This window comes from Nanorana parkeri, unplaced genomic scaffold, assembly GCF_000935625.1.
Source record: "Nanorana parkeri isolate BGI_ZX_2015 unplaced genomic scaffold, ASM93562v1 scaffold616, whole genome shotgun sequence".
Lineage (NCBI taxonomy): Eukaryota > Metazoa > Chordata > Amphibia > Anura > Dicroglossidae > Nanorana > Nanorana parkeri.
This window is the reverse complement of record NW_017306884.1, coordinates 510,880-523,659: the sequence shown is the minus strand read 5'-3', so window position 1 is coordinate 523,659 and position 12,780 is coordinate 510,880. Positions and strand designations below refer to the sequence as shown.

At 40.8% G+C, this 12,780-nt stretch overlaps 1 protein-coding gene across 1 annotated transcript in view; it reads right to left on the bottom strand.

The window, feature by feature from the left end:
* AOAH (acyloxyacyl hydrolase) overlaps nt 1–12,780 on the bottom strand; it is a 102,226-nt gene that overhangs the window by 44,217 nt on the left and 45,229 nt on the right. The window contains exons 7-9 of the mRNA XM_018562939.1: nt 7,127–7,209; nt 4,358–4,406; nt 2,548–2,618 (exon numbers count right to left, since the gene is read on the bottom strand). Of these exons, the coding sequence (XP_018418441.1) occupies nt 2,548–2,618; nt 4,358–4,406; nt 7,127–7,209 (203 nt within the window). The remainder of the gene's footprint in view (nt 1–2,547; nt 2,619–4,357; nt 4,407–7,126; nt 7,210–12,780) is intronic.

The window sequence follows — 12,780 nt, the reverse complement described above, 5'->3', positions numbered from 1 at the left end:
ACGATTGGCCCCACCCCCCCCCCCCCCCCCCCTGCTCTCTGTAGCATAAGGAAAAGTTTATTCCCCACCCAAACACTAGCTTTGTGAATAAGGCGAATCCGGGCAGTATGTAGACCAAACATGGACGGGCAGTTGTTTTAATTTTCACCATTCTCTGTATGACAGCTACTAAACCATAAGTTGTAGTATAGAGATAATTTCCTGATTTAGTTTTCCTACAATGCTGAAAGCCAGAAATGATTCTGAATCTTAGCTGAATGGATGTATTTATCTAATTTTCTCTTCATGCAGTCAAATGTTAAATATAAATCCAATCTTTTTTGTTTACTGTACTGCTATAAAGACCATCATTCACATTGTTCTGTTAGCTGCTTATAAATAGCTAACATTGTTCTCATTCTTATATCTTTCTGAATCACGCTGTTTATTTCTATACTTAAACAAAGAACAAAACATGTTTGGTGGATGCTTTGTCCTTAGAACACAATTGCAGCACAGAGGGTAAGGCTCTGTTGTTACCAAAAGCATTGTTATTCCGGACCTTGTACAGAATGAGGACAAAACTCATAAGTTATACAGGTACATACTTAGCATATTGTGTCTGCATATTTAGGGAACCATTCATGTGCTTTCTTCTTTTGTTTGCAGGAATCGGTTGTTTAGTTATGCAGTAATTCAGACGCCATTATTTTTTTTAATTTATTTTTTTACGCTATACCTGCATTCAATAATTAAGGGTATGTGCCTGTCAAACAATACACTTTTGGATTTAAATTGATTCATGGGACACAGGCTATCTGCTAAATGCCCTTATTTAGCATCCTGGCATCCATCTTCTCCATCTAGCTGTCCTGTCAGCTAAATCCATAAAACTGCCAGTGTTTTCATCTATACCTTAATTTAAATGTGGCATAAAATACTCTGGTCATATGTACATAAAGAAATACAAAACCAAATGTTTATTTTATATTCTCAATAACAATTCATTATAGTATCATTTATAGAAAAGCTAAATAAATACATATTTCCTATGATCCTTGGCTACATCTAATGGCCATAATGCAGTATTTTCCTGATTCACTCTCAAAAATTTATTACATTTAACCTGGAAAAAAATATTCTCATAACATTCATTGTTGCTCCTATTCACACAGAATGAATGTAACTGTAGTTTCACAGGATGAATGGCTCTGTGATTTTTTTTATATAATCACATGATTTTAGTTATGGTTGCACTGCTTTCTGGCAGCATATTCATTTTGAGCTGGCAGAACGTATCAATGCCCAAAAAAATTGTACCTGCACTATTTTTCAGTAGTGTGCACCACAACACACAGATGGGTCACCAAAAGCGCACATGTGCTGTGATGTTCTGACCAGGAACACTGGGGTGTCGTGATGCTCTGACTAGGATCACTGGGGTATCATTCAGAATAAATGACGCCACACAGTTCTGTGCATTAATATGTGTTATGGTATTGTGTGAGGAGAAACATGCTTTACTATGTGCTATCACAGTTCACAGGTTTAAAGGAATCCTTTGATGAGAGAGAAATATGGTCCCCATTCTTGACATCTCCTTTTAAAAATGCTAGCTGTCATGCTGATATTAAAGCTGAACTTTGGGCATAAAGACTCCCTTTGAAATATATTAGAATAGCCACAGTGGACATACGGTAAATTCATTTTATGTGGGCCAAATACTTTTGCAAACCTGGTTATTAACTTGTAAACATAGCAGTGACATCATCACTGTTCTAAACAAAACCTGTTCAGGGAGTAGAACTTTGTGAGGGGTCAATCCACAACAGACTGCCTGCAGAAATTGTCCCTGTGTGTGTTGTAAAGTAGCCACCGCTCCAAGCTCACTCCTGTGACAGACTACAATCTCAATACAAATTAGTAAACTAAACGTGAGATTGTAGTCCATCACGGGAGTGAGCTTGGAGTGGTGGCTACTTTACAACACACACAGGGACCATGGGGAACAAAAGTAGTCACCCTCCAGAAAAAAGGACAGGTTCCCCACAAATTCAGAGATTTTTTGATGATCTACAGCTGAGTGATGCACAAATAAGATACATCTTTGTTAATAGGCAAGGCACTTAAATGCATTTATAAGATTTAACTCTTGAGATTAGTGTCACTATAAGGTGTGGGTGCAAGACCTGTCACCCGGGACAAGGAAATAGAGCAACAGTGACTGGTCTTGATTTCAGGAAGCTCCTGCACAGAGGCAAAGATTCTTGCTGGATTACTCTACATATCTGGAAGAAATACACAAGTAATACCAAGATTCAAATAATATTACACATGCATTTTGTATTTAGAGAATATTTGCTTATACCTCAGATTAAGAGTTCTGCCTACACCCACGCCTGTAATTTAGAAAGTGTTAAATAGAGACAAGCAAGGCAACTAGCAAAGGCAGTGCACATTTCTCTTAGAACAGGAGAAAGAAAGAGAAAAAAATAGCATCTTTAGCTACAGATAAGCTGAACACAAAAGGAAGGAAGTTTCCAGTTACATCAATTAAGATAAGCTCACCTTCTGCCAGGATAAATAGACTTGTCTAAGTCATTGCAATCTCTTCCTCTCCAGTGATATCCACGTAAAGACTGTAGAGAAGAGTGCGGCATCTTATCAGTTACAATTAAATCACAGTCAATCTATTTTCTATTTCTGATAAAGAGTATTTGATAAAGCTGAACTGCAGGCAGATAAAAAAAAACACCAATTCGTGAAGTTATGTGTTTATTTTGTATTTTTAAAGCAACTAGTGTACATGAATTTGACTTGTATCAACCTCTTGGAATTCCCTGTACAGCAAAGTTTAAGAGAAGCAGGACAAGTTGGCAATCACATGTACTGTAGTGCCCATGTGCTATTAAGGCACAACTGATAGGAGGAGAGAGCAGAGTAACACAGAGAGGAGCTCATCAGTCTGCTGCTTCTCCTTCACTGTCCATTTATAGGCTGGGGGCAGGGACAAGACCTAGTTGTATAACTTAACTGCAGTAGAGAAAACCAGGTCTTCAAGCTGGCTGTGCTATGTAGATATCACAAATGAATGGGCAGAAATACAAATCCTTTGGCAGGTAAACAACGTTCATATATTTTTCGGTGTATTTAACTGTTTGCCTTGAGTTTGGCTTTAAAGACTGGTGTTTTTTTTGTGCATCTCAAAAAGCCCAACATTACACAAATGAGCCACTGAATAGTGATTTACTAAGATCCATGCATGCAATCTACTTTAGCAACCAATAAAATGATGCATACCCGGATTCTTATACTGAACCATCATTCTTGTTTGTAGCTTACACTGCGTTCATGCTGGTCATAAAGTAGTGGCAAGAGATTTGAACTCTTTGCTGTTTCATTGATCAAAATGCTCCCCTCATACAGGGCTCAATCCACTAAACATTGCATGCGATAATATGGTCATGTGACTTTTTTCAGTGAACTATCACATGCAATAATAAGATGTTCAATTCATTAAAAACAAATTAACAAATGTGAGATAAACAATGCAAAAACAGAAAAAAAATTAGATAAAACATTGCTTTCATACCTTGAAATAATTTGTCTTTGCATAGCTACATAGATAAAGTATTACTGAGAAATCCATATTATGGTCAGTCAGTATTTCCATCCCTCAGTTCTCCTCACATCCATTTTGTTGCACTGGTGCCTGCTGTGGCATCTATGCCCCTGGCTACCGGTTTGGTAACTGTAGTTCTTTGCAGCAAGTTGTGAGGTAATCATATCCCCGCTCACTATTGTGAGCAGACTCAGGAGTCTCAGACTGCCGGTCTGAACCACCCACAAAGTGTATTTTGATTGATAGGCCAGGAGAATCCTGGTCTGTTAGGCCACCTCCCACTGTGCTGACAGGCCAGGAGGACGCCCCACCTCCTTAAAGGTACAGAAACACAAAGTTTGTTTTGCTTTACCGATTTGGTGTAGAACTAAGGACGAGCAGTGAGGGGAGAGAGGCGCCGGCTGTCAGATCCTGGCCGAGCGTCTCTCTCTCTCCTCACTGCTCTGCATTAGTTCTGTGACAGCGGCTCCGCCCTCCCCCGCCGCCGGTTCCTTCACTTCTTCTCGGAACCCCGCTGGGGAGAGCAGCGGGGGTCCAGAGAAGCGGCGGGAGGAGAGGACATGGCGATCTACCAGTGATCGCTACGCGATCGACTGGTAGATCGCGATCGACCTTGTGGGCACCCCTGGCTTAGATAATAATGTTACAATGATTTCTAAAGTTAACCTGTTGCCTCGCCCTGCACTAGCAAAACACAAGTTCCCTTTAAAGATGGGCAATAACATTGAAAGTATAATTTACGTTTCTTCAACTTACTGGAAATATGCTGAAGCTATCTTGATCATAATCTTCTGCTGGCTCTGACCTAGGAATTTATGAAAAAATTGTGACTATCATTGAAAACAACATTGAAATACATTTTCTGTGGTATATGGTTGTTGTTGCAAAATGGCTGCGCAAATCAAACCCCAGGCTTGTGGGGAACCACTGGACAAATGTTCCTGAAGTGTGCAAGTTTATACTGCTCCGAAATCCATCATTTAAAGTGGAACTCCAGAAAGGTTCTTTTTTGTATCCATATCTGCTAGAAGAAGGGCATCTGGGGAAACTGCAAATCACTGTAGTAGTCTGCACTACATACAGTAATAGCTATGTTCTTCCGGGTGCTGCTTCAGTGGTTTCCCCTCTGCACAGTGAACACAGGGAGTTTACTTACTTGGCAACACCTCCATTCAAAGAACATCTTGAATTTGTTTCAATGAATACAAGGCATTTTCTGATTGGATAAGGTGGATAGGAGGGACAGATGACATCATAATCTCCACCTCATCCTATCAGAAAATGTTTGTGTTCATTACAAAAAGGTGTTCACTAAATGGCGGTGGTGCTGAGCGATCAACTCCCTGTGTTCAGTGTGCAGAGGAGAAGCCACTACAGCACCTGGAAGATGATGGCTATCACTGTATGTAGCTCTGACCACTTCAGTGATTTTCAGCATCCCCAGTGGCTTTCCATCAGGCCAAGCTGGACCAATATAAGTTTGCAAAAAAAAAAAATCATTCCTGGAGTTCTGCTTTAAGGCTCGCTATATAAGGTTTAGAGTGGGAACTCTTCATATAAAGCTAGAAAGGTGTCCCTGAGCAGAGGGCAGTAACCACACCCCACATAGCCAAGAGTTCAGAGGTAGGCCTGGCAGTAAATACTGCACTGTAACTGTAGAAGATGAAGCTGGGGAAAAGAATTGGATATCAGATGTGCTGAGGTAATAAAAGCTGACGCCGCAGAAGAAGGAGAATCAGACAAAACAGTGACAGACACGATCTGGAGTGGAAAAAAGAAACATTTCTACGTTTTACACAAGCTCAGCCATGTGATTTTAGAATTAGAAATCCACAGAAGTAGATGTTTGTTGTTTGCTTAGGTGAACCGATGCACTTTTTTTGTGAACTGGCCAGCAGAGGTGGGGAGCCCACACTTCAGAACACAGATGAAAGAGATTTGCCAATACTTGCATAGCACAATATTGTTGTTTTACATGAATACAATGATTTATATTTCAGATTAAGTTGAAATATATTATGCATTGTGCACAGAAAAATATGACAATAAGGATCCCATCACATGGGTGTCTCATCTCATTTAAATTAGTTGTAAAGAATTTAAGATCAGCACTTCCAGCCATTTTTATACAGTGACATTTTAATGCTACTGTTTTTAACTCAAGTTAAAAATATGTGGGTTTCTGAGCCATTTTCAGAATTTTACAAAGCTTGAAAAAGGGATTCATTCCGAAAGCTTGAATCTTAAATAACTTAAGTTAGCTAAAAAAAAAAGGGCATCACGTGAATGTCAAACATTAATCAATGGCTAACATGATACAATAATCTACTACTCCAATTCCAGCCAAGAAAGATAATTCTGTTGTTGAAGAAATGGGGTGAGGTTTTATCACATGCTGGTTGCTGAGCTTGTCTAGGACCCGAAGGAACAATCTCCTTCCATCTCAGCCATAGCTGCTTAGCAGTTAGTAGTATAGCCGTACTTGATTCTGGAAATCTTATGCAGATTGCAGCAGCTGCCTCTAGGTCTACACAGTCAATGCAAGAATGATCATTAGTCAACTTGAACATGCCGTACAGAACAATGAGCATCTCTTAGACATCCCTGTGCAGAACAAGTTACTGAATGCAACCATATTCTAAAACAGTTACAAAAGCACCTACATTTAATATTCACTTTCAAGTGGTAGAAGGCCCCTTTTACAAAGTCCGATCAGGAGGGGATCCATGCACGGATCTCCTGCTAATTGGAATGGATGTCACTGTTGTGAAATCTATATCAGTGCAGTTTTTTCCTCCATCTTGCGGTGGAGAAAAAAAATTTAATTTACAGACCCATGTTGGTCTATAGAGAATTGGATGTTAATGGACTTGTGTCCATTTACAACAGATTGCTCCCCCAATACGGCACAATCAGGTCCGGTGTAACGGAACTCTGAACCATTTGTTTTTCTGGGGGTTTTTCAGCAGGGACACTGTAAACAGACGCCCGTCTAATTTAATCCGGCTGACCATAGACTAACTTTCGGCTTCTGATCAGGTCCGCCTGAAAAAACGGCAGGCAGACCTGATTGCAAAGCCCGTGTGAAAGGGCTCTTAAAGACAAATTACATTACTTTGAAACTCCTGACCAATAAATTCCCCTTTATTTTTCTAAATTAGGCAAACAAGAATAAAACCTGTATAAACTGAGAAAATAAATACATGTTCCTTTGTGTCTAAAAAATAATAACCTTATCCCAGATTGTGCTTCCATTACCCCTACACTATTAAGACATGCAGAGAAGAAACAATTAAGTAATACGAAAATGTAAAGAATGTATTATACTTATCTACAGGGAAATGTTGGTAAGTCTGCACAAGCATCAGAAACTGCAGCGTATATTTCACACATTTTAAACAATTACAATTGCTCCCAAGCTCATAGTGACTGTTAATAGCTAATGTTCTTTGCAATGGACTGGAAGTAATAGGCACTGCCTAAGACCTGCTATCATGCTTTTGATCTGTCAACCTGGATACTTACAAGTCTATTGCATCACAGATATTTTTGAACACTGGAAGCGAGCAAATCTTGAACAGAATGCTGGAAACAATTTCAGCGTTTTTCTACAAAAATTAAGAGTATTTACATTATTGTTAATAATTTCATTTATAGGCAGCCAATTAAACATTGTGTCTAAATAAAATGTAAATGCAATTGAATTAAGAGTTACTGTTGCACAGCTATATCAAAATAAGAAGTTGTTTAACACAAAGTAATTTGCATTATGGTTGAAAAAAGGCACAACATGTTATAGGTCTTTTCTTTTTACATTGTACTTGTAGACAGATTTTATATTTACATACATATGTGATATAGTATGGGGAAATGGCATATGCAGTAGATCCTATTGAACAGAAAAAAATCTTTAAAGTATAACAGCAATTTGTTTGAATTTTAGGAAAAAGTGGGGAAGAGTTCAAATTTCTGTCAGGTTTTATTTTTATATGTGACCCCATTGGGGAGAATGTCCTTTACATCCTGTTCCTGTGACATCAGCAAAATAAATGGGTGGTTGGATCATCACTCTGACAGCAAGCCTCATTAAAAACATTGTCAGAAGTTCTAATCCTTCTCTATGCTACTAAAAAAAATTTGATGGTGGGTTTGTCTGCCCCACTGAACCACTGAAGAAATTTCCTATTGGTTTCAGTTCTGACATGAAGCAGGAGTAAACGTCTGCAATAACAATGCAGGCAGCAATACAAACCTAAGAGAGGCTCCAACCCTTCCTTGCTCTATCCAGAACGAGTAACAATTAAATGTTCCTGTGAAAATATGGGGCATATCTGAACCGTAGCTCCAGCCATTTTTTTTTTAGCTTTGGATAGAATGGGTAGAAGCTAGAACCCCCACTGTGCAGATATCCCCTTATTTTCTGTTTCCAGGGCAAGAAATGAGGGGAACATGATTCTCTTGACAGGAAGACTTGATAGCAATAAAAACCAAAGCCAGAAACAAGCATGATTGAGCCAATGGGGGCATAATGCAGCAGCAGACTCAGGGCCCCTGATGATAGGCAAATGCAGCATATCTTTAGGTGCATTCAGCTTCTATTTGAGGTGCTTCTGAGTTCCTCCTGAGCTGCTTATGTCCTGCTTCTAGCTGCTTTCGAATTTCTATGCACATTTTATGGGAGAAAGCAGTTGTGACACAAACAAATGTCCATGTATTCAAGCCTGATGAATAATATGGGGCAGTGCTTAGTCTGGTGTGGCTGTATGCTGCATATATGCAAGAGACCCTGTCACCAGACTATTAATTTCAGCAAAAACATTACAATTAGATTATGGGGGTTATTCACAAAGCTCCCGAAGGATCTAGCCGTAGCTTCCGCTGATCCTTCGGCTAGCTTCGGCTAGCTTCGGCCCCAGGGCCCCATCAGTTCAGGGCTGCTTTACGGGCTATTCGCTATAGCTATATTCACTATAGCTGCTGTACGAGCTATTCACTATAGCTTGTACAACCACCGAAGTTGGCCAAGGGGCTCAGTCTAGCCGAAGGCATATGCTTTGTCTCAACTGAGCCCAGGGGAAATTCGAAGCTGGCCAAACAGCCGGCCGACAGCCTGGCTACTGACAGCATGACCAAGGATGCCCATCTGTCATTACACACTGAGAACCAGGGCCAAGGGCCGGCCGACAGCCTGGCTACTGACAGCATGACCAAGGATGCCCATCTGTCATTACACACTGAGAACCCGGCGGGCAGCTCTGATTTCAGTGTAATGACAGCTGGTCCCGGCCAATAGAAAACAGTTGGGGCGGAGCTAGCTGTCACTCGCAGTATACTGAGACGCCGCAGCCGGGACAGATCCCCACATTACTGTTTGGATCTACCCAGCTGGGTGAGTGACAGCTGGCTCTGCCTATCTAGAGGCAGAGCCAGCTGTACCTGCCCCCTCCCCCGTCCATTCCGTCAGTCAGCGCTGGAGAATCGGACAGGGGAGGGGGGGAATCGGACACGGGAGGGGAGAATCCCTGCAGGGAGCCGTGAATGACAGCCACGGCTCTTTGCAGGTATAGGATCGAGAAGTAAGCTAACGACTTTCGTGTTCGCTCACTTCCCGATCTTTCGAGCCGACCTGTGACAGTTTCATTGTCACAGGTCGCCTGGAACTATGAGGCTGAGTGATTTTCACTCGCCTCAAAGTTCTCCTTTAACCCTTGCAGTGCGGGGTTAGCACCACCGCAAGAGTTATTAATCCCATTCCATGGAGTTCCGCTTTCGTGTGTTTTATGCATGTTATATACCTCTAAAAGCCTCCCTTGAGTGGATATCCAAATCCCTGAGACCGCTGATGGATGCTGCCATCATGAATGTGATGTTGATAGCTCCAGCAGACTTAGAGCCATCCCTCTATATTATTCCTTTTTGCTCCTCCAGGGGCTGAGGAGTTTCACCAGCAAAGAGAGTAATTAAACCTTTTCGGAATAGGAGGGAACTAGGACGTGCAAAGAGGTAGGGGCTGTGCAAGGAAACTGACTCTTCTGAAGCAGTCAGATTTGCTAACAACTTCAGAGGTACATTGCAAGTGAATTCAAATAAAATTACTGAACAAAACCCCAAACAAAATGCTGCAAGTAAGCACTCAAGATACTAGATTTTCCTGAACGTTTACCTGCATTTATTAAATAGGTCTCTTTACAGTTTTATAGACAGAGTACCTGGTCAAGAAGGACACAGTAATCTACATGATGCATAATTCCAGGAACATGCAAAAAGGAAAACAAGAACAGCGCCCTCTCTTTGTGTGTAACGTTTTTAAATAACAATTGATCTAAAAGCAAAGTTTATACTCACAAGAGTCCATGTATATACACAGCTTGTAGATTCATGTATACAATGAAAGTCATATGCTACTAAATCGATTGGACATCAGAGCATCATCAAAGGCAATGGATAGGTAAGGGTTAACGCGTTTCAATGGTTAAACCATCTTCGTAACCAAAACCATTTCTAACAGGTCTAAGGCAAAAAACGCTATTTAAATCTACCTGTATAGATTATACACACCAACACACTGATGGTAAAAAAAAACTGCCCCTTCCTGAGGACACATCAGTGTGTGGACGTATAAAATCTATACAGGTTGATTTAAATAGCGGTTTTTGCCTTAGACCTGTTAGATATAGTTTTGGTTCTGACAAATATGGTTTAACCATTGAAATGTGTTAACCCTTACCAATCCATTGCCTTTAAAGATGCTCTGATGTCCAGTTGGCTCAGTGGCATATGACTTTCATTGTATGCAAAAACCTACAAGCTGTGTATATACATGGACTCTTGTGAGTATAAAATTTTCTTTTAAATCAATTTTTAATAAAAAGCGGTATCACACGAAGAGAGGGCACTGTTCTTGTTTTCTTTTTTGCATGTGCTCTGAGGTATCCCAACCTACAATTGAACAGCAGCCCCTCTGGTGAAATCATCTGGAATTTGGTCTCTTGGGTCCCTTGGGGAGTGAGGAATTTCTGCCAAAGCGCTGAACAGTTTGGATTATATTCCATGAACATGACCAACTGTCTATTACGGCTTTATGTTAGTCACTTCCTGAACAAATGCGGATATTTGGTAATATTAGCTGAACTGCAAATGGTCAAAACACAGGCTAAACCGTGATTGATTGATTGATTGATTGATTGAACCACTATTGGTATTGCTGTGTTCCTTAAAAGCGTGTTGTGTTATTTTACCAAACTGCAGAATATTTGAAGAGAAAATGACAAAACTTACAGGGTTATTCACTAACGGGTGAAGAGTTTGGAGGAGGCATGAGAAGTGAACAATCTAGGCCAACATAGCTGATTTGGAAACATTCTCCAATTCAGGTCACTTTCCAGTTCAGCTATGTTCTCCTAGATTTTTCACTTCTACTGCCTGCTCCAAACTCTTCACCCCTTTGTGAATAACCCTGTCAGTGTTATTTAGGCTCAGCAAGTTTTATAAATGTGAGCCATTGTGTGTCAGTTTTCAAAGCCACCGTTTAGCTCTAAGGTTACATGGTATGTATCGTATAAGACACATATGGTGGCTGATGTATAGAATCTATTGCAGCGATATGGCACATTTTGTAATCTTGTATGTGCACTAATAGCTATATACAACAATTAGGGTTTTATGCGCTGCTGGATGTGATGTTGATGTTTAATTGTATGCAGCTAAATGGCGGGTGCACTCTTAATAACATTTGCAGTAGATACAGTGTAATGTAGCGGAAAATCTATCTGCATTATTTTTCTGTTACCTACTTCAATTTTCTTCTAGACAAATAATACATAATATGGAAACAATGTTTAATTAACAATTATTTTCACTGGCCAGCAATATAAAGGGGAGAGGAGAACCTCTCACATTGGCCACCAAAGTAAGAGGCGTTCTTTTCACTGACCACCAATGTAAAGGGGGGAGGAGAACCTCTCGCATTGGCCCCAATGTAAGAGGCGTTCTTTTTACTGACCACCAATGTAAAGAGGGTGAGAACCTCTCCCATTGGCCACCAAAGTAAAAGGGGGAGGAGAACCTCACCCATTGGTTTACCAATAGAGCTTTCTTCCCAAAGAAAGGTCACCAGTGAGGCCTCTCCCACTGATCCCTAATATAAAGAGATGCTTTTCCACTGACCACCAATGTAAGGGTGCCTTTCCCCACTGACCACCAATGTAAGCGGGCACTACAATTTTCATAGCCTGAAGTTTTACTAGGATATATCATAACTTTTAGCAGGGGTTCTGACATTTTTTCAAAGGCCCCTCCTTAATAGAAAGTTTGAGAAAGGCTGCTTAAAGAACATGAGTACACAGAAAATAATGGGTGATATAGCAATAATGTTGTAATCCAAAAACCTATTAGGCCTAAAGACAGTTTAAAGAAGAACAAAACAAGCCCCTAACCCTTGCAGTTCGGGGTAGCCCAACTGCAAGGGTTAAGATTTTATTTGCCTGGCGTTCTTCTTTAAGGTACGCTGTGCTAAAAGAAATACGTGGCTGCTATTGATGACCTTTTTCTAAAAATACTATATCCCTAGCTGTTTCTGGATTTCTGTATCAGTGACCCGGAACAGGCAAACAGATTAGTAAGTCAGAGTGAAATTTACAGGTCACTGCAGAAAGTAGTTAAGTCATGGGATCAGCAAAGCAGCCAGACTGCTAGCAAATTTAACAATGGCTCCATATTCTCTTAGTAGAGAGTCCTTTTACTCTTTGTGCACTCCAGGTGGTTAAGTCTTAGACATATTTCCAAAATGTAAAGTGTACCTAAAGCTAAAACGTTTGTTAGGTTTGGATAGAGTAGTAAGTGATTAGAGCCCATGTCACATTTTTTATTACTGTCTGTGTCCCTAATGAGTATTGTCGGCAGGACTGAAAGGGAGGAAAAATCCAACATTTTAAATTGTCATCAAAATAGGAATGCTCGGCTTCCCGATTGGCTGGGAAGCCGGCTCCATGCTCCCTCGTCCATAGTGCCCAAAAGCTCCCGATGCCTATCCCGATACCGGAACTTCTGGTATCAGGAAGCCTGGTGGCATGTAATGACTCACCGCCCAGCCTCCTGATTGGTCAGAAAACTGGCCAATCAAGAAGCCGGGCAGCAAGTCATTACCCCCCCCCCCCCCCACCCTCCGGACGATAGGAATT